Consider the following 21,855-nt stretch of genomic DNA (forward strand, 5'->3'; position numbering starts at 1 on the left):
CAGGGCATTCTGAAGGGGGAGGGTGAACAGTCAGAGGTCGTGGTTCACATTGGGACCAATGACATGGGTAGGAAGAGGGATGAGGTCCTGCAGCAAGAATTTAGGGAGCTAGGTAGCAGATTAAAGAGCAGGACCTCAAAGGTTGTAATCTCTGGATTACTCCCGGTGCCACGTGCTAGTGAGTATAGGAATATGAGGATAGAGCAGATGAATGCGTGGCTAATGAGTTGGTGCAGGAGGGAGGGCTTTAGTTTCCTGGATCACTGGGCCTGCTTCTGGGGAAGGTGGGACTTGTACAATTCGGACGGGTTGCACCTGAACCAGAGTGGGACAAATATCCTTGCGGGGAGGTTTGCTAGCACTGTTCAGGGGGGGGGGGGGGCCGGGGGGGTTAAACTAAAATGGCAGGGTGTTGGGAACCTGAGCAGGGAGACAGAGGAAAGGGAAACAAGGATAAAAGCAGAAGATAGGAAGGAGAAAAACAAAAGTGGCAGTCAGAGAAATCAACGGTCTAAATCAAACGTGGCCAAAGTAAATAATAATTCTAATAGGTCTAAGAGCGTTAAAAAAACAAGCCTGAAGGCTTTGTGTCTTAATGCAAGGAGCATTTGTAATAAGGTGGATGAATTGGCTGCGCAAAAAGAGGTAAACGAATATGATTTGGTTGGGATTACGGAAACGTGGCTCAAGGATGGCCAAGACTGGGAACTCAACATCCAGGGGTATTCGATATTCAGGAAAGATAGGCAAAAAGGAAAGGGAGGTGGGGTAGCATTACTGGTTAAAGAAGAGATTAATACAATTGTAATGAAGGATATTAGCTCTGATGATGTGGAATCTGTATGGGTAGAATTGAGAAATACTAAGGGGAAAAAAACATTTGTGGGAGTGGTATATAGACCTCCAAACAGTAAGGCGGAGGTTGGGGATGGCATTAAAAGGGAAATTAAAGAAGCATGCAATAAGGGCACAGCAGTCATCATGGGTGACTTTAATCTACATATAGATTGGGCCAACCAAATTAGTAACAATACTGTGGAGGAGGAATTCCTAGAGTGTTTACGGGATGGTTTCCTGGACCAATATGTCGAGGAACCAACCAGAGATCAGGCCATCTTAGACTGGGTATTATGTAACGAGAAAGGATTAATTAACAATCTTGTTGCACGAGGCCCCTTGGGTCGGAGCGATCATAATATGATCGAATTCTTCATTAAGATGGAGAATGAAGTAGTTGACTCAGAAACTAGGGTCCTCAATTTAAATAAAGGAAACTACGATGGTCTGAGGAGCGAGTTGGGTAGGATTGATGGGGGAATGGCACTCAAAGGGTTGACGGTGGATAGGCAATGGCAAACATTCAAAGACCGAATAGATGAGCTACAGAATGTGTTCATCCCAGTTTGGCATAAAAGTAAAACAAAAAAGGTGACTCAACCATGGCTAACAAGGGAAATTAGGGATAGCATAAGATCCAAGGGGAGGACATATAAATTGGCCAGAAAAAGCAACAATCCTGAGGGTTGGGAGCAGTTTAGGATTCAACAAAGGAGGACAAAGGGATTAATTAAGAAAGGGAAAATAGAATATGAGAGTAAGCTAGCAGTGAACATAAAAACTGACTGTAAAAGCTTTTATAGATATGTGGAGAGAAAAAGATTGGTGAAGTCAAGCATAGGTCCCTTGCAGTCAGAATCAGGGGAATTTATAATGGGAAACAAAGAAATGGCAGACCATATAAATACATACTTTGGTTCTGTCTTCACAAAGGAGGACACAAATAACCTCCCAGAGATGCCGGGGAACATAGGCTCTGATGAAAGGGTGGAACTGAAAGAAATCAGTATTTGTAGGGAAATGGTGTTAGGAGAATTGATGGGACTGAAGGCCGATAAATCCCCAGGGCCTGATAATCTACATCCCAGGGTACTTAAGGAAGTGGCCCTAGAAATAGTAGATGCATTGCTGGTCATCTTCCAGAACTCGATAGACTCTAGAACAGTACCCATGGATTGGAGGGTAGCTAATGTTACCCCATTATTCAAAAAAGGTGGTAGAGAAAAAGCGGGGAATTATAGACCGGTAAGCCTGACATCGGTAGTGGGGAAAATGCTAGAGTCTATTATAAAAGATGTAACAGCAGAGCACTTGGAAAGCAGTGACAGGATCGGACAAAGTCAACATGGATTTACAAAAGGTAAATCATGCTTGACTAATCTACTGGAATTTTTTGAGGATGTAACTGGTAAAATAGATAAGGGAGAACCAGTAGATGTGGTATATTTGGACTTTCAGAAGGCTTTCGATAAGGTCACACATAAGAGATTAGCGTGAAAAATTAAGGCACATGGGATTGGGGGCAAGGTATTGACTTGGATAGAGAACTGGTTGGCGGACAGAAAGCAAAGAGTTGGAATAAACGGGTCGTTTTCCGAGTGGCAGGCAGTGACTAGTGGGGTACCGCAAGGATCGGTCCTAGGACCCCAGCTGTTCACAATATATATTAATGATCTAGACGAGGGAATTGGATGTAATATCTCCAAATTTGCAGACGACACAAAGCTGGGTGGGAGGGTAAGCTGTGAGGAGGATGTCGTGAAACTCTAGTATAATTTGGACAGGTTGGGTGATTGGGCAGAAACATGGCAAATGCACTATAATGTGGATAAATGTGAGGTTATCCACTTTGGTGGCAAAAACAGGAAGGCAGATTATTATTTGAATGGCAATAGATTGGGAGAAGGGGAAGTGCAGAGAGACCTGGGTGTTCTTGTGCACCAGTCGCTGAAGTTAAGCATGCAGGTGCAGCAGGCGGTTAAGAAGGCAAATGGTATGTTGGCCTTCGTAGCAAGAGGGTTCGAGTACAGGAACAAGGATGTCTTGCTACAGTTGTCCAGGGCCTTGGTGAGACCGCACCTTGAGTATTGTGTGCAGTTTTGGTCGCCTTACCTGAGGAAGGACGTTCTTGCCATGGAAAGAGTGCAGTGAAAATTCACCAGGCTGATACCTGGGATGGCAGGAATGACGTATGAGGAGAGATTGTGTCGATTGGGCTTATACTCACTGGAGTTTAGAAGATTGAGAGGGGATCTCATCGAAACCTATAAAATTCTGTCAGGCCTGGACAGACTAGATGCAGGAAGGATGTTTCTGATGGCCGGGGAGTCCAGAACTAGGGGTCATAGTCTAAGGATAAGGGGTAAGCCATTTTGGGACTGAAATGAGGAGGAATTTCTTCACCCAGAGAGTGGTGAACCTGTGGAATTCTCTGCCACAGAGGGCAGTGGAAGCCAGTTCATTAAATATATTCAAGAGTTGGATATATTTCTTAAGGCAAAAGGGATCAAGGGATATGGGGAGAAGGCAGGGACAAGGTACTGAATTTGGATGATCAGCCATGATCTCATTGAATGGCGGAGCAGGCTCGAAGGGCCGAATGGCCTACTTCTGCTCCTATCTTCTATGTTTCTATTTCTTGATATCACAGGGATGAAGACTGGCTTCTGTGATGGTGGGGACCTCAAGAGGAGGCCGATATGGATCATCCACTCGGCATTTCTGGCACTTCAGTCTTGTCTTTTGCACTTGCGTGCTGGGTCCCGACATCATTGAGGATGAGGATATTCATGGAGCCTCCTCCTCCCGTTAGTTGTTTAATGGTCCACCACCATTCACGACTGAATGTGGCAGGACTGCAGAGCTTTGATCTGATCCGTTGATTGTGGGATCGCTTAGACCTATCTATAGTATGCTGCTTCCGCTTTTTAAGCATGCATGTAGTTCTGTGTTGCAGCTTTCCCAGTTTAGCACCTCATTTTTAGGTATGCCTGGTGCTGCTCCTGGCATGCTCTTCTACACTCCTTATTGAACCAGGGTTGATCCCCTGGCTTGATGGTAATGGTAGAGTAAGGGATATGCCGGGCCATGAGGTTGCAGATTGTGATGGAATACAATTCTGCTGCTGCTGATGGCCCACAGCGTCTCATGGATGCCCAGTTTTGAGCTGCTAGATCTGTTCTGAATCTGTCCCATTTAGCACGGTGGTCGTGCCACACAACACGATGGAGGGTGTCCTCAGTGTGAAGACGGGACTTCATCTCCACAATGACTGTGCGGTGGTCACTGCAACCAATGCTGTCATGGACAGATGCATCTGCGACAGGTAGATTGGTGAGGACAAGGTCAAGTAGGTTTTTCCCTCGTGTTGGTTCTCTCACCACCTGTCACAGGCCCAGACTGGCAGCTATGTCCTTCAGGACGCAGACAGCTCGGTTATTAGTGGTGCTACCGAGCCACTCTTGGTGATGGACATTGAAGTCCGCCACCCAGAGTACATTCTGCACCCTTGCTACTCTCGGTGCTTTTTCCAAGTGGTGTTCATCAGCTGAGGGAGGGCAGTAGCTGGTAATCAGCAGGAGGTTTCCTTGCCCATGCTTGACCTGTTGATGGCGGAGTTTGGGACATTGACTGAAAGGTATGATTCTGTGAGTATGACTGTGTCAGGCTGTTGCTTGACTAGTCTGTGGGACAGCTCTCCCAATTTTGGCACAAGTCCCCAGATGTTGGTGAGGAGGACTTTGCAGGGTCGACTGGGCTGGGTGTGCCGTTGTCATGTCCGAAGCTGGTGCCGAGATCGATGCCGGGTGGTCCGTCCGGTTTTATTCTTATTATTGTTTCTTGGAGCAGTTTGTTACAACTGAGTGGCTTGTTAGGCCATTTCAGAGGGCAGTTAAGATTCATCCATATTACTGTGGGTCTGAAGTCACATATAGGCCAGACCGGGTAAGGACGGCAGATTTCCTTCCCTAAAGGACATTAGTGAACCAGATGGGTTTTTACGACAATCCGATAGTTTCATGGCCACCATTACTGATACTAGCTTTTTATTCCAGATCTATATTACCCCCCAACCCCATGAGCCCTTATCTTGCATAGCAACCTTTTATGTAGCACCTTATCGAATTGCTTTTGGAAATGCAAATATACTACATCTACTGGTTCCCCTTTATCTACCCTGCTAGTTACATCCTCAAAAAACAAATAAATTTGTTCAACACGATTTCCCTTTTATAAAACCATGTTGACTCTGCCTAATCATATTGTGATTTTCCAAGTACCCTGTTACCACTTCCTTAATAATGGATTCCAGCATTTCCCCGACGACTGATGTCAGGCTAACTGGCCTGTAGCTCCCTGTTTTCTCTCGCCCTCCTTTCTTGAATGGCGTGGTTACATTTGCTACCTTCCAATCCGCTGGGACCGTTCTAGAATCTAGGGAACTTTGGAAGATCACAACCAATGCATCCACTCTCTCTGCAGCCAGCTCTTTTAGAGGTGCAAGTGCAAGTCAGGATGGGCAATAAATGGCGGCCTTGCCAGTGACGCCCACATCCCGAGAATGAATTAAGAATTAAGCTATATTTATCTTTCTAGTTTCGGAATTTTTTTTATGAAACCTGACTGCACTCATTTGCCAAGACATGACAGGCGATTCTGTGATTCAGTGGGGAGTGATGTTCAGAGCGCACATACCTCGGGGAACCGCAGACTAGCATCTGCAGCTCTCGGCGATGCGCTCCCTGTGAGCGCTGCTCCCTGCTGGGAGTGCTGGATTGCAGTTACTCCTGTTGCTTAGACTGCCCAGTGGGACTGGTTACAACAACATCCCTGGCCTAGTGCAACCCATTCAAAATGTCAAGTCCATGACATCGGCCTTCAAAATTAGAAGTAATGTGTTCTGATGGGGTCCCTCACATGGCACAAAAAAAGGGTACTCATATTCCACCTGAAATTTCCATGGGAGCATCCTTACACTGGATCATTGGCTCCGGCCTCTGACGGAGAGAACCTACTGACAGGGCAATCTTTGGCCCAAAACTAAAAAGTTGCCCTTTTCTTGCACGTAAGCAGAAGAAAGGACAGAGCAAGTACATTCAAGTGGAGGATGCTAAAAGTGGCCATGGGATGCAACAAAGAAAGGCATTGGCTCACGGTGCCGAATGAAAATGGTTTAGACGGATAAATGCACCAAATGATTCCTCAAAATGCAGAGAACAAATGAAGAATCAATCACTCCTCCAAAGTGGATTGTGGCATGCTCATTTTCCAGAGGGAAACTCTAAATGCCCATTTTTTTTTAACATGCAACACAAGTCTCGGCGTTCAAGTAACTGAAGATCATGCACCTTCCTTAATTACCACGACCACCATCTTGGTCATATTTTACCACCTTCAATAACAAATATCCTTCCTCCTTACCTAGTCTTCAAAAATTTGACCCCGGTACACAAAGTGGATGATGTTACAGTAGAGAATGAAGAGTTAAGTCCAGCTTCTCAGACAATAAAGCAGATTACAGTGCACCTCATGGTGGAAGAGCCACTCTGAGTGCTGCCAGTGTAAGTGGTCTTATGGTAAATGCAGAGGCAAGATCACTTCTAGCTGAAAATTTGGTCAAGTCTCCGATTTTTCCATTTGGCTAGTCTACAAGCACTTCACACAATGAATTCCTTTTGGGGTGGAGTGACTAATGTAGGGAAATGTGGCAGCCATTCTGCACCAGTAGCCACCTACAATCAGCAACAAGATGAATGACTAGCTAACTGTTTTTTCGGCAGAGTTGCCTGAGGGAGAAACACAGGCCAGAACACCAGGAGAGCTTCTCACTCGTCTTTGAACAGTGTCATGGGACCTTTAACACCAACTTGACCTACCAGCTTGGCCCTGGCATAACATCTTATCTGAAGCAAAGCACTCCTGACAGTTCAACACCCCCTTAATAGTGCAACAGAGTGTTGGCCTAGAATGTGTTTTAGCTCCTGTCATGAATCTCAAACCAAAATTCTAGCGACCCAGGAGTGCTATCAACTGAGCCAAGCTGACACACAGTGACCCAGAGGAGAGTGCTACCAGCTGAGGCAAGCTGACAGTGACCCAGAGGAGAGTGCTACCAACTGAGCCAAGCTGACAGTGACCCAGAGGAGAGTGCTACCAACTGAGGCAAGCTGACACAGTGACCCAGAGGAGAGTGCTACCAACTGAGCCAAGCTGACACACAACTTGTATTATACAATTAATAAATAACATTTAAGGCAAATGCATAGACTTTATAATGTAGTTACAACTGGCAAAAATCAGCAAACATTGCTCGGCAAATGAAAAGACCAGTATTCTAACGAATTAAATGCTGTGGTAACACTGGCAAAGTGGGCTTCGCTGGCTTTCCCCGGAATCACCGGAAGGCTCAGAAGAAAACCTTTAATGACCATTACAAGTTCAGGTTAAACGTCAACTTGGGAAACAAAACATTTAACCTTATTAGCCAAAACGTGGCGATATTTAAAAAGAACTGAATTTGGCCATGTGAGCGATACAGTGGAGGTCACCTACGAATAAAGCCACTCGTCCCACAGTCCCGAGCAAGCGTCACATTGAAGGGGAGCATGGAATGGAGAATTAGCGCTCTAGTCTCTACAGCCGCACGACTTGGGAGTGCAGCTCCCTGCTGGAGGGTGGATTTACCCAAAAGCTTCTACTTGGTACAGCCTTAAAGGGAAAGGGATCCCAAAATTATATCTCCTTTAGATATTGTGGTCTTTTACATGGTACAAGGAGGCTGTTAACAAAGGACTTGTATTACTGCAGTCCCTTTCATGTTGGTCCAATTAAAGAATAATTTGAATAAAATAATCTGTAGCAAGAAGTTGTTCAGGACACTAATGATATTGATCCCAAATTAAACAATTTAATACTGCGCATAACTTTAGCAAATTACACATTACTGAACTAAAGGAGGAACGAACGTGGTGCTCCAGAGGTTAAAAACATTTCTACCACGGAGCGAGACAGTGTTAAAATAAAAAAATAATCAACTGCAACTGTTCTGGGCTTTTAAGCAAAACTTTCAAGGTCTTGGTAACTGTGGCTAACAGATGCTTTGACAATATCATCTTTAACAAGGCAAGCAAAAAGGGAAACTTTTAACAAGATGCTCTCGCTCTCACAGCCGAGCTGCTGCTCTACGCCCCGCAGTGTGCATTTTATAGTAGGCCTCCTTCAGGTGGAAGGGTTATGCAGACTTACCGTCTGAAACACAGTCTACTTAGGGTTCAAACTGTGACCCTGCCAGCACAGATACAGCAGGGGTGACCTCAGTAATGACCAGTGCGCAGCCACCACGAAGCTGGTCAGTGCCAGCTGATTAAACTTTTAACAGCATCCCTTGTGCGATAAAGGGCAAAATGACAACTTTCCCCCCCCATCGCCAAGGTGTCTGTATAATAAACTAATTAGTAAACCACACAGTCTGTGGAGCTTTTAATGAGCACTATCGGCTGACTTCTGTAATAATAACCCACGTCTGGCCCCTTTTGGGATTCAATTAAGGGAAAGACTGTCATACGCTCAGTCTGGCTGATCAATGAATCCATCCCGACCTTTTGTCGGGAGTTCTCCACAAGGTCAGTGGCAGCAGCAAGGACAGCCAGCTTGGCAAAGAGACCTACCCGATGGCAGCAGACAGGCACCGGTACCAGTCGTTGATGTCCTCCTGGTCATTCGACATCACGAGGAGCTTCTCCTCAGGAAAGGTTAGCTAAAAGACGACAATTTTTTTTTTTTTTAAAAGGGACAGATTAGATTTCGCTTCTAGCACTACTGCCGTTTCAAAGCAGCCTTTTGAACTTTTACACAGAACGCGACTGAAATTATGTCGATCAATAACGCGCAAGTCCTTCAATTTATTCTTTCTGTAGATCCTTCATCATGAAATATTCAAAAACCATTTAAGAATGCAATAGCACGTTATCATCAATAACCATCATTGACACGTTAAACGTGCACCAAAGATTAGTCACGTCAAAATAAAACACCGATCTGACCAAAGACAACAGCATTTCTTGGTTATAAAAATATAAAGGCAGATTTGCATCTTATGACGAGGGAAGAAGTGAACAAACACTAAAGGAACATTTACTTTTCGACTAACAAATGCCTGGGTTTCTCGGCCACATTTTCCATTATGAGGACAACCAGAAATCATATTTGAATGATCATAAGGAGATGGTCGGCTAAAAAAATATATATTTTGCTGTAAAATACATTCACAACGTAGAAGTCAAAACGAATAAAGATTTCAAATGTGCTGTCATCAAATGTATTATCTAATTATGAAGTTCACTGAACAGGCCAAGTGAAGCTGTTGATAATATTAGTTCCTTGCCTTCTGGGAATACTTAAGATTTATGCACAAATAGATCCAGCGTCTGTGGAAACACAGTAATTAAGAATTTGTCAAGGAAATTTGACTCTCTGGGGCAGAAATTACATTGTAACACAAGAACAGCAGTGCACCAGCATTTGTACTGGGCATAATTCAGGTTGATTATTTATACATCAAAAGCAGCCCGCAGTGGCTGCAATATAATATGAAAGCGCTAGCACATTACGGATTGCAGAGTCTACTGAATTCTCTTTCAAATCTGCGTGCGAAAGTGGGAGATATTTTCATGAAGCATTTCATTTTGCATATAAATTGGAGCGTAGATTGTGCCTCTGAATTTACTGCTGTCAAATTTAATTTCTCTTTAATTCTTCAAGCTAAGATGCGAGTGGCTCACAGTGCCGGCTGCAATTTTCAATGCTTACAGGTAGCATCCAGATTGATAATCTGCCTTCGTGAGAGAGAGAAAAAAAATTGAACACTGATATTATTGCACTATTACCCTATATGAATTTTGCTTCACAGGATAATAGGATGATGAAATGCCAGCAGAGTTATTAGAGAAAGCCAACTACTTAAATAAAGTGGTTGACAGAATTGGCAGAGACAGACTTGAACACATAACTAGCTCAAAACGTTTAAGAGTCCCTGTAGGTGAAAGACTGAAATTCTATGCTTTTTTCTCCACAAACATATACATTTTTTATGTTAATAAAATTATCCATCCCATTTGTAACTCAACGCTATCTGCACTTCTGATTGTCTCAATTAAAATTACTATCTAGTAATTACTTTATGAATGAAATGGCTGAAAATGAAATTGCCTTGGATATATAAGTGCAGAATTATTCCAGCTAATTAATACGCAGATTTTATTGAACTTTATATTTTGTAGCACTTGACACTCATCTTGTAATGGAACATCAACCCAAGTATTGTTTAAAATATCACATTACTTTGCTTAAGTGCTATTTTTTGAAGGGTAATTGTACTCATCGCTAAGATTTCTGTAAAGTAGCTGGTAAGAAAGTCAAAGAAAAATATTAAATGGCTTGCAAAGTCAACAAAACAGACAGAATTTATTCAGCTTATACAAAAGACGATGGCTATGTGGGAACAAGCGTTTACAGCTTGGAACAAAGTCAGCAAGTTCTTAAGTAAAACACTTTCACGTAGGCTGCCTAACCAAAACCCTTGAGCTAGAAATCCATGAAGGCAAAACAATTTAATTGACAACTAGCGCGAGCCAGCATGAAGTGCGCATTTTAAAATGAAGACTTACACTAATAAGCCCTCCCTGACTCTTGGTGTGTCCAAAGACTTTTTCCACAGTGCCCTTGATCAAAGGGTAGGCCTTCTGCCAGGCAAACTTGTCGGAATGCATGGGGTGGAGTGGGTGGCAAGGTTTGGTCATCAGGAGAATATCCGAAAACAGAAAGAACATTTTGTGTTTCAATTCCTCGCCCTTAGATGGCACGGTCGTCAGCCAGCCCTCGCGAATATATTTCCTTCCTGTGGAAACAGAGGAAGAAAGTTGTTGAAAACAAACTTTGTAATAAGTATGGAAAGTATAAAAGGAGTTTGAGCTTTCCCTCAGTCACTTCACTGGAAAGTACAGGAGGTCCACTACTGGCAGGTCGTTCTCGTACAAAAATCCGAAGACAAAAATCAAAGGGAAAATTCTCTTCAATCGACATTGTTGATCTCACCAGTTCACTTTACCTTACTTTTAACTATTGTTAACCATTATAAGTCCAAGAGCAGCTCAAGATTTCTGTGAAAGAGCAAAAATACGTATTTTGAGGAGACCTTTGGAAAAAAAAAGTAACAGCACATTATCTGATTCTGTAATTGTGCCAAAAGATCTGCACAGCGATTTGACCCTCTCCTCCCATAATCAAAAGAAAGACTTGCATTTATATAGTGCCGTTCACCACCTTAGGACATCCCAAAGCACTTTACAGCCAATGAAGTACTTTTTGAAGTGTAGTCACTGTTGTAATGTAAGAAACGTGGCAGCCAATTCGCACACAGCAAGCTCCCACAAACAGCAATGTAATAATGACCAGATAATCAGTTTTTAGTTATGTGGGCTGAGGGATAGATATTGGTGAGGATACTGGGGAGACCTCCCCTGCTCTTCTTCAGAATAGCACCATGGGATTTTTTACATCCACCTTACAGAGCAGACAGGGCCTCAGTTTAACAATAAATCTGAAAGACAGCACCTCTGACAGTGTAGCACTGCCTTAGTACTGCACTGGAATATCAGCCTAGATTATGTGTTCAAGTCTCGAGTGGGACTTGAACCCACAACCTTCTGACATAGGCAAGAGTGCTACCAACCGAGCTAAGGCTGCCAGCAATCTTAGATGTTTGATTAACAACTCTTGCAGGTCAATACAAAGGGTAATCCTGTGCTCCCAGAAGGGAACCTGCACTTAAAGGGAGTGCGGATTGGAGAAAAGGCTACAATGCCGTTAGCACCCATTCTCCGATCTGCGGCTTTCGTGAGGTGCTGCTCCCTGGTGGGAGCATCGGCTGGTAGAATTAGCCTTATAATTGTTAGTGAACGGTTACTGTGCAGCCCAAAGACACCAACATTGTGTGACCGCCATTCTGTTAAAGCACTTGCACCCCCAGTGACATTCGCTGCGAATATCCACGGCTGGCATCAGCTAAGCAGAACAGGCATTAAAAATCATGTTGACCTGGGCTAAAAGATTTGTGCTCATAGGTTGAAGCTGAAGAGCAAACTCAACCTCGGCGAAAATAAAGGCCGCATATAAGTTACACCAAAAGTTGCTTTCCCTTCAAGGCAACATTGAATATTCCTGTGTCCATTTTGTAAAACTTAAAGGCAAAAAGTGAGCGCTGAAGAATGGTGTTAAAATAGTTTGCAAATATTTAAACCAGAACAAGAGACTAAGATGCAGACGCTTAAAGGAAAATCTGCTACCTTTCCACAAATACTTATTTTTGACTCAACAAAATGCAATTAAAACAAAAACACAAAGTGATGCAAAAAATTATGAATATTTCTGATCCCAACAGTGGCCTGTAAGAACTACCTCATAATTAAGAAATGAACATTTACAACTGCAAGGTTTTAGTCAAAATTCCCTTTAAAAAAGTATTTAAATAAATTACTTTTGGGTCTGGATGCACTGGAAATACAGATGCTCATTATCACAGATTTATTCCGTACTCAGCGAGCCGTGAACCTGTCCCCTTATTGTCCTCCCTGGTACTTTAAGCAGGACTTTGAAAAGAGAAAGTTCAAAGAGCAAGACTTTCATGCTACCCTTTCCATGTCAAACACTTTCAAGTTGTGGTTTCAAAGTGAAACTCAGCAGCTGTTCAAAGGGCCGTGGGTTTGCAGGGGGCAAGGATGGAGCAAGAGGTTGCACTTCAAAGTCTTAGAACTTCCCAGCAGTAATATCTTATACAAAAAGGTAAAACCCGCAAAAATAAAAAAACATTGAATCGCTTTCACGTATAAAATACTTGCCTTTGCCTAAAATTATCCATATTTAGAGAGAGGGGGAAGTGGGGGAAAGAGGAGAATAAAAGGACTGATAGCTTCTGTTTTAAAAAAATAACTAGTCGTCTCTTAATAGGAAACCAAATGAGAAGATTGAAATTGAATTTGGGCAAGAATACTTAAGAAGTGCCTACCAACATCTAAAAAAAAAAATACTGTCTTATACATGTCGGGGATTCATCTTTCTCTCACTCTCTTGCTAGCCTTTTTATCTGTCTGCCCACAAGATTTGGAGCACCATTAATTGGTCCGCAGGGAGGTTGACAGACTTCGGCTTTCATGACTCGGCTCTTTGTGCTGTTACACATGTGGGCATCTCTCAGGAGATAAACAAAAGGAGAAAGTGTGGAGAGAAAAAAAAAAGGCCAAAACTGTGCCTTCGATAATCTAGGCCCAAAGCCTTCTGTTTTCACCAGCAAGACGACAAAATTAGTTAAACTAATTCTTTGAAACCCGTGGCCATTTTGTGTTAGGCCACGTCGTTAAGGTTGGTGTAATCGTTCCAGTCACTTCGGATCACCTTCTTCCACATTTCTGCAACATTCAAGATCATTTCCCCAAGAAAAATAAAAAGGAATTGCTGATCACAAGAACTAACCTGGAGCCAACACCTTGCTCCATCGTCCTTTCAACAGTTTCTGTACTCTTAGCATCTGCAGGTAGTTTTCATGCCTCCGAGCCTGGTCTTGAATGTGCTGAGAAACTTCAGAAACTGCTTTTACGGCATCTGACGTTCAGAAAAAGCAGCGTAGGCATTTTTTAAAAGTAGATTTGTTTTAAGAAAGAAAACACAGACACCATTTGCTTGATCTTTGTAAGAGTTACATTATCTAAGCATGGGGTTTGATCGCTAACCCCTACGTAAGCAGTAAAACGTTACTGCGTAGCTTTCTACTCTTAGGTTTCTCCTATGCGTGCCAGGATATTGAAGGAACAATTCTGCGTTCCAACGCTCCTGGTGGGGAGCGGCGCTCTCAGGAGCGCGCAGGTGGGGAAATTGCAGGCGCGGACTGTGCTTCCCCCACCCCCCAACATGCTCTCCCTCTGAGCATTGGGTCATCACTTAATTCAAAAATATTACGTAGAAACCCACTGATTTACGTGGGTGATATTTATGGCTCCATTCTGTGACAGTCGTTCGATAATCTGATGTGTATCCTCTTATAAATCTGATATTTATAAAAGCTACCCTATCAAGTATACTGGAAAATATATTTCGATTAACACTAATTTTAAAATACAAGAGAAAGTAAAGTGAACCTTACTTGTGAGCTGCTGAAATTCAGGACGGTCGGGGCTGGTGTTTTCAGTTAAATCTCGCAGCAAATGTTTATATCTGAAATAAAAGTAGATTTTTTTTTTATGCTCTATTATTTTCACGAGCAAAGAAAAAAATGTAAATGATTTGTCAGCAGCAAAAAAAATACCGCACATTCACCAGGGAACTTGCTGCGCGCTTCCATTTTAAAAGCAGTTGTTCGATAAGCAGGAGGGGATCTAGAAGCAAAAAGGAGTCACCTATAGAGAGAGAGGGTGACAGAAGAAGTGAAAAGGCTGATTTTGTCCTGGGGGTGGGGGGTGTTTAGCATGTCTGTGGTTTCATGACTTGGGGGGAGGGGGTGGAGGTGAAGGCGAAGACACTCTCCCCCGAAAGCTGGTACTCAAAAATTAGTCTGAACAATAGTTCGAAAGAACAAAACCTGAAGAATTGACAGAAAGAAGTGTCAATTTCAACCTGAAAAGATGCACAAAAAACTCCTGCCTCCCAGAGAAGGCTTTTCCTTTTTATTACACTTTATCCACATGATTACAATCAGCATTTATACTCATCAGCCCCCACCTCTAGTTTACATTTTCCTGTCCCTTTAAACTAATATTTCCCTCCTGAGGATTTTAGGTAGATGTTTGTAAATTGCTGCAGAAGGGGTTGCACGTAAACGGCAGGGAGGGAGGGGGGAGGGGAAATCAAGTCTCCCGAGTTTTCCTGTCACCACACATCTTTTAGGTTATTTCAGACCTGTTAACACTGTTCCAATTACACCGCTAAATGCTTTGCTGCTTCTGGGAAAGCAACTTTTAAATTAAAAAAAAGGCCATCATTATTTCTGCCCCTTTATTTCACTTGCCTGCACCTCACCAACCTTGAACTGGTAGGACAGGTAAAGAGATTCAAAGGTGCCTCTCATTACCACCGATACTGTGCTGTGATGTCAACGGGAAACTGCTTTTGCTCTAGGCCAAAAAGAAATGAGCTCACGGTAGGGGAGCACTAGCTCCGACCAGAACTTCCAGCTAATAACAATGATGGGAATCCAGCCCTGATGCCTCCATTTCTCTCTCCTCCTAACCCGAAGGTCCCAACTTGCCCTGACACAGGTGCAGGTAGCCCTACGATACAAGTGGCCAATCTTCATTAGTGAGCCCGGCCTGTGGGTATTTAACTACAGGGGCATCACATCCAAGTCTGATCCTATCCACACCTATTGTCGACACTCGTACACTTCCCAGAAAGGGAGGGGGGGGAAGAGAAAGAGATGCTTACATTGGATAGGGACCAAAAGCAGACACCATGGTGCATTTCCCCTTGCAATTAGATACCTTATGATCAAAAGGTTATGGGTTTTTTTTAATCTGTATTGTGGAATTTCTGCTGTTTCAAAGTACAAATAAATTTGAAATTTAAAAGGATTTAACATGCAGAGTATAAACCACAAGTCCTTTTCTCTTCGAAGTGTACAGTCAGTTACACTTCTGAATTCGATGCACATGTGCCATCGCAGCTCTCTACAGCTTAGTCTCTCATGAAACAAAGCACTGGATATTTAAAAATACCAACAGCTATAAATGATCACACGATAGCTATAGATGAAGGTTATTCTGTCCACGCAAGTTCATACACCCGGAAGAATCCTAAAGTCCCCCTAATGCAGCATCCAATTGTTCCTTAAAAGGTTTGAGGGTTTTTGCCTCCACCTCTGTCAAATTCCAATGCACTGATGGCTGCACCTTGTAGAGAATATAGTACACTCGGTGTGACAAAGTATTTTCCCGGACATCAGTCCTCGTTCCACCTTTCACTAGTTTGAATCTGTGTCCCCTTGCTTTACTCTCACTATTTAACTTGAATAGTCTGGATTTACGATTTTCATCCCTCTAACTATCTCGTGTGCCTTTTCGTGTAACTCAGATCTTTCTCGCGAGATCGACCTCGTGACTCCGCTCTGCACCATCCCCAGTGCTCGAGTGTCTCTCAGGGTGACTCGACGATCAGGGCCGGATGCAGTACTCAAGGTGTGGTCTGACCAGAGCACAGTACGGTCTGATCAGGACTTCCTCTGGCTTGTATTCGACTGTATTCGTAGCTTAACACGATATTGGCTTTGCTGATTGCTGCTCTACGTCGGTTGGACACGTTGCCCACTTATTGTTACCGAGACTCCTAGGTCTCATTCGGCTTCATCCTTAGCTATTTCAACACCAATTCATGGAGTACGTGATCAAGGTTTGCAAGCAGAAATATTTTCATACTCTAACAACTGCCCACGAAGTAGTAATTGTTTTACCAGAGGGAGCCCCACAGAAATCTAAACGACAGTAATGAGGCGCAAATATGACAAATGCACTTATGGTTTTAAGATATGACATTCTGATACCAACAGGTTATTCATCAATGCTCATGTTTTTAATTAAAATGAAACACAATGACACACTACTACTGGGGAATATCTAATTTGTGGTCATCGTCTGTTAACGGCTCAATGGAAAAACAACATATTCACAAGAAAGTAACCAGCATTTTAAGTATCTTGTGTAAACAACAACTTTTATTTATATAGCACCTTTAATGCAGTAAAACGTCCCAGGGTGCTTCAAAGGAGCGTTAGAAGACAAATAACGGCAGGTGACTAAACGTTTGACCAAAGAGGTGGGTTTTAAGGAGGAAAGAGGTAGCGAGGTGGAGAGGTTTAGTGAGGGAATTCCAGAGCTTAGGGCCCAGGCAACAGAAGGCACGGCCACCAATGGTGGAGTGATTAAAATCAAGGATGCTTAAGAGGGAGAATTAGAGGAGTGCAGATATCTCGGGGGGGGGGGGGTTGTGGGGCTGGAGGAGATTACAGAGATAGGGAGGGGCGAGGCCATGGAGGGATTTGAAAATAAGGATAAGAATTTTAAAATCGAGGCATTGCTTAACTGGGAGCCAATGTAGGTCAGCAAGCACAGGAGTGATGGGTGAACGGGACTTGGTGCGAGTTAAGACACGGGCAGCCGAGTTTTGGATGACCAAGTTTACGTAGGGTAGAATGTGGGCGGCCAGCCAGGAATGCGCTGGAATAATCAAGTCTAGAGCTGACAAAGGCATGGATGAGGGTATCAGCGGATGAACGGAGGCAGGGGTGGAGATGGGCGCCGTTACCGAGGTGGAAATAGGCGGTCTTAGTTATGGTGTGGATATGTGGTCAACGGGGAAAAAATGCATACCACAAGAAATCTCCACAGCATGAGGAGGGAAGGTCTGGGGGTGTTCGAAGGGAGAAGTTGGGGGCTTTGGGAGAAAACTATGCTTCAAATTCTCCCTCATCATCATCTGTTTTTCATTTCCCTTCCAGGACTTCCTTCTCACTCTTGTTGGGGTTGGGCTTTCCACCGACACCGATTACAAGCCCACAGACAAAGGGTCTACTCCTGGAATGTGAACTTACCTGCTCGTTCCACAGATGCTGACTGACCTGCCGAGTGTTTCCTGCATTTTCTGTTTTTGTTTCAGATCTCCAATGATTGCAGGTTGTTTGGTTGCTTTTTGCGCACAGTAAGGACGCTGTTTCATTGCACCTCATTGGGCTCGGGGAGACAATAATATGTGCAGTTTCCAAGCCGAGGTATTTTTAGGATCATCGATCTTAGCTCCAGAGACAAAGTAAAGTAATACACCACGTGCAAAATAGTCTATTTCTTCCACAAACGCCCATAGTTTGGAAAGATAACAATAAGTGTGGAATGAGATATAAATGGGAGATGAGTTAGTCTACTGGAATGTGTATGCCCAGCAAAACGTGAGGTGAGAAAGAGGAAAGATGCCTTGATCCAGCTGGAAGCACTTTTGATAATCCATCAAAATCACTCTGAAGAAGAGATTGACAGTCTCTGATGCCAATGATAAGAACAAACGAAAGACAAAGAAAAGAAAGGACGAAAGAACGACTTGCATTTATATAGCGCCTTTCACGACCATCGGATGTCTCAAAGCGCTTTACAATCAATGAAGTACTTTTGAAGTGGAGTCACTTGTAATGTGGGAAACGTGGCAGTCAATTTGCACACAGCAAGCTCCCACAAACAGCAATGTGATAATAACCAGATAATCTGTTTTTGTTATTTTGATAGAGGGCTAGATATTGGCCAGGACACCGGGGAGAACTCCCCTGCTCTTCTTCGAAATAGTGCCATGGGATCTTTTACGTCCACCTGAGAGAGCAGACGGGGCCTCGGTTTAACGTCTCATCCGAAAGACATCTGGACTTGGATGACTTTGGAATGCATAGTACAAGGAGGCTTTTGGAGGACAGGGTGACCAACACTGAAGTGATGAGAAGGATTGGCCACCGTCCAATAATAGAACATCCTGCAGCAAGAAGGTTGCACTGGACAAGATAGACATGCTGCAGGACTAAAGACAAGCGTTCATAGAAACATAGAAGATAGGAGCAGAAGTAGGCCATTCGGCCCTTCGAGCCTGCTCCGCCATTCAATGAGATCATGGCTGATCATCCAAATTCAGTACCCGGTCCCTGCCTTCTCCCCATATCCCTTGATCCCTTTAGCCTTAAGAAATATATCCAACTCTTTCTTGAATATACTTAATGAACTGGCCTCCACCGCCCTCTGTGGCAGAGAATTCCACAGGTTCACCACTCTCTGGGTGAAGAAATTCCTCCTCATTTCAGTCCTAAATGGCTTACCCCTTATCCTTAGACTATGACCCCTGGTTCTGGACTCCCCGGCCATCAGAAACATCCTTCCTGCATCTAGTCTGTCCAGGCCTGACAGAATTTTATAGGTTTCGATGAGATCCCCTCTCAATCTTCTAAACTCCAGTGAGTATAAGCCCAATCGACACAATCTCTCCTCATACGTCATTCCTGCCATCCCAGGTATCAGCCTGGTGAATCTTCACTGCACTCCTTCCATGGCAAGAACGTCCTTCCTCAGGTAAGGCGACCAAACCGGCACACAATACTCAAGGTGTGGTCTCACCAAGGCCCTGTACAACTGTAGCAAGACATCCTTGTTCCTGTACGCGAACCCTCTTGCTACGAAGGCCAACATACCATTTGCCTTCTTAACCGCCTGCTGCACCTGCATGCTTACCTTCAGCGACTAGTGTACAAGAACACCCAGGTCTCTTTACACTTCCTTCTCCCAATCTATTGCCATTCAAATAATAATCTGCCTTCCTGTTTTTGCCACCAAAGTGGATAACCTCACATTTATCCACATTATAGTGCATAGTCCGAAGGTGATGTTTGGGTTCCTGATGGGGAAAACAAAAGATGCCGTGGAAGGTAGAGCTGAGCTAGTGGTACTCTTCACAAGACCTGAATGGAAGAGTACAGGCAGGCAACTATTGAAACTGCTGGAGAAGAGAACACAGCGATGGGGTCATGTGGTATTGATGGCTGGCCTGGTTAACTTTCTACGCCCAATTTCAAATACAATGAGCTGCACATCATTCCACCCTGTGCAATCTACTCTTGCTTTGTGAAATGTTTGCGGGAAGTTCTTCCTACAATGCAATCAAGAAACACTAAAGGTTATTTGAAACTATTATTGGAGAGTTTAGGCAGAGGATGCACCAGAAACCATTTATTCCAACAGAAAGAACAAGAGTTGGGTTTGAACAAGGGCTTGGGACTTTCATATTTTTCTGTGTGAAATCTCAAGATATCAGCTGTTATAACAATTTTTAAAAAATAGCTCTGGAGGATTCTTTGAATTTTTACATTAATTTGGATTACTGGGGTTGTAGGGGACACAGCAAAGGGTGACCAAACTGATGATATGATGGTTCTGGCTGAGCGGTGAATGTTGGCTGCAACACCAGGAGAATGCTCAGTTCTTCTTCGAACAGTCCCAGCTGAAGCAGGTAGTTGGAGCCCCAGTTTAATGCTTCCTCTGAAGGATGGCACTTCTGACGATGCAATACTCCCTTTAATACTGCACTGGAGCATCAGCCCAGATCATGCGCCCAAGTCTTGGAGCAGACTCGGTGGTGAAAGCCTTACCAGCCGAGCCAAGCTGACAACAGCTGTACCTTAATGCAAAGCAGGGTACCTTAAAAATTCCAACACGACCAGAATACTCACCATACACAATACACTACTCAGTCTAGAATAACTCCTGTAAAATGTTCAAACTATTTGGGAGTTACCAAACAATTACTGACAAACCTGTTCTCTTCAGCATGTACGCAATGGGAATCTAATTAGTACACATTCAACTAGACCAAACAATCCCTGTTGTAGGCATTCCAGGAGGAACAGTATAATGAAAACATAACAGACTTGACATACAGGTCTGCTTAACAGTAACTGGTCTACGATTTGCTTCTAATATAATTAGTGTATTTTGTTATTGTCTGATGGATATTTTCTGGTAATAAAGGGCAGCGTTAAGGCAAATTCCAACTCCTCTGGGCCTAATATGCCAATGGTGCACGACTGTCACGGTGGGAGTCTGTCAAATGCGGAGTGCTCCACTGTGCAGGTCCTCTCTGAACAGTGGCAGCAGCTGGCTCTGGCATATGCTTCTAGGAGCGGGAGCTTCCCAAGACCTGCTGCTTTCATCACTGCGGAGATTAATTACTGCAGACTGGTGTCAGTTGCAGGCAGGCCGGGCCTAGGGGAGAATCCCACACTATATACTTCATGACAGGACACATTATGTCTGCTGTCATTGGCAAGTCCAGCACTTAGTTTTTTTTAAAAAAAAGCTATTTAAAGCCAAACCAGAAATACTGCAGGTCTATTATTTCACAAAAATGTCGACACGTTTTGATGCAATAAATACGTTAAACTTAAAATCCACAGAAATTTTGTAAAAACAAGATTGATAATCTAGTCGGAGTAAAATGAAAATGTCAGCGTTATTGTACTGTATTACTGAAACATGCACAGATCCAAAGTGCATATTAAGTAAAAAGATATTTGAGATATGAAATTAATAAATGCATTAATTATATACAATTAACGGTTAGTCAGATAGATTATGTGGGTTTGAATCTAGTGCAGACGGACAATGGCAATCCACAAGTGCATGAAGTATAAACAGCGGACCCCAGGTGTCTCAAAAATCATCCTCTAAACATTTATTATTTTTTTACAACACAGACAGAGACAAATCTTTTCCTCCCGATTTCAGTTCTGAAAAATGGTTCACAGCATGTCACAGTAAAGCGATCACAAATAAAAAGATGGAACAAACCTGAAAAGCAACAAGAAACTATCACAATCTCCCAAGAGAACCACTGGAGCAGAGTTTAGAGAGGGGAGCTGCACATATGATGGTGACATTTACAGAAAACACAAGGTAAAACTCAGCATCATGTAGACATGACATTTTTGAGCCTGCAAAATGTGCTTTGAGCCTTGTTTGATTAACTTAGTGTAAATCCCCATAAATGCACCCAGCTTCCAATTGGCAAGTTAACTCATCCAATGGCATAAGTTAGCTGAACAAAATCAAGTTCAAATCACCCGTGCTCTTCCAAGTCTCCATATGCTTCTCTGCCGTTCTACAGGGGGGGGGAGGGAGGGAAGGGAGAGGGGGAGGGAGAGGGGAGCTGGAGGGAGGGGGGAGCCAAGGGAGAGGGATGGGGGAGCCGAGGGGGGGAGCTGAGGGAGAGGGAGCTGGGAGAGGAGAGGGGGAGGAGAGGGGGAGGGAAGGGGAGGAGAGGGGGAGGGGGAGGAGAGGGGGAGGAGAGGGGGAGGGGGGAGGAGAGGGGGAGGGGAGGAGAGGGGGCGGGGAGGAGAGGGGGCGGGGAGGAGAGGGGGCGGGGAGGGGAGGAGGGAGAGGGGAGGAGGGAGAGGGGGCGGGG

The 21,855-nt window shown here is 43.8% G+C and overlaps 1 protein-coding gene across 1 annotated transcript in view; it reads right to left on the minus strand.

Moving 5' to 3' along the window:
* The window catches only part of arhgef39 (Rho guanine nucleotide exchange factor (GEF) 39), a 99,284-nt gene that overhangs the window by 17,711 nt on the left and 59,718 nt on the right, over positions 1–21,855 (minus strand). The window contains exons 6-9 of the mRNA XM_086010068.1: positions 14,030–14,100; positions 13,363–13,491; positions 10,503–10,732; positions 8,505–8,593 (exon numbers count right to left, since the gene is read on the minus strand). Coding sequence (XP_085866194.1) covers positions 8,505–8,593; positions 10,503–10,732; positions 13,363–13,491; positions 14,030–14,100 — 519 coding nt within the window. The remainder of the gene's footprint in view (positions 1–8,504; positions 8,594–10,502; positions 10,733–13,362; positions 13,492–14,029; positions 14,101–21,855) is intronic.

Source organism: Somniosus microcephalus, chromosome 17 (genome assembly GCF_052327205.1).
Source record: "Somniosus microcephalus isolate GS21.2 chromosome 17, FLI_Smic_1.0, whole genome shotgun sequence".
Classification (NCBI taxonomy): Eukaryota; Metazoa; Chordata; class Chondrichthyes; order Squaliformes; family Somniosidae; genus Somniosus; species Somniosus microcephalus.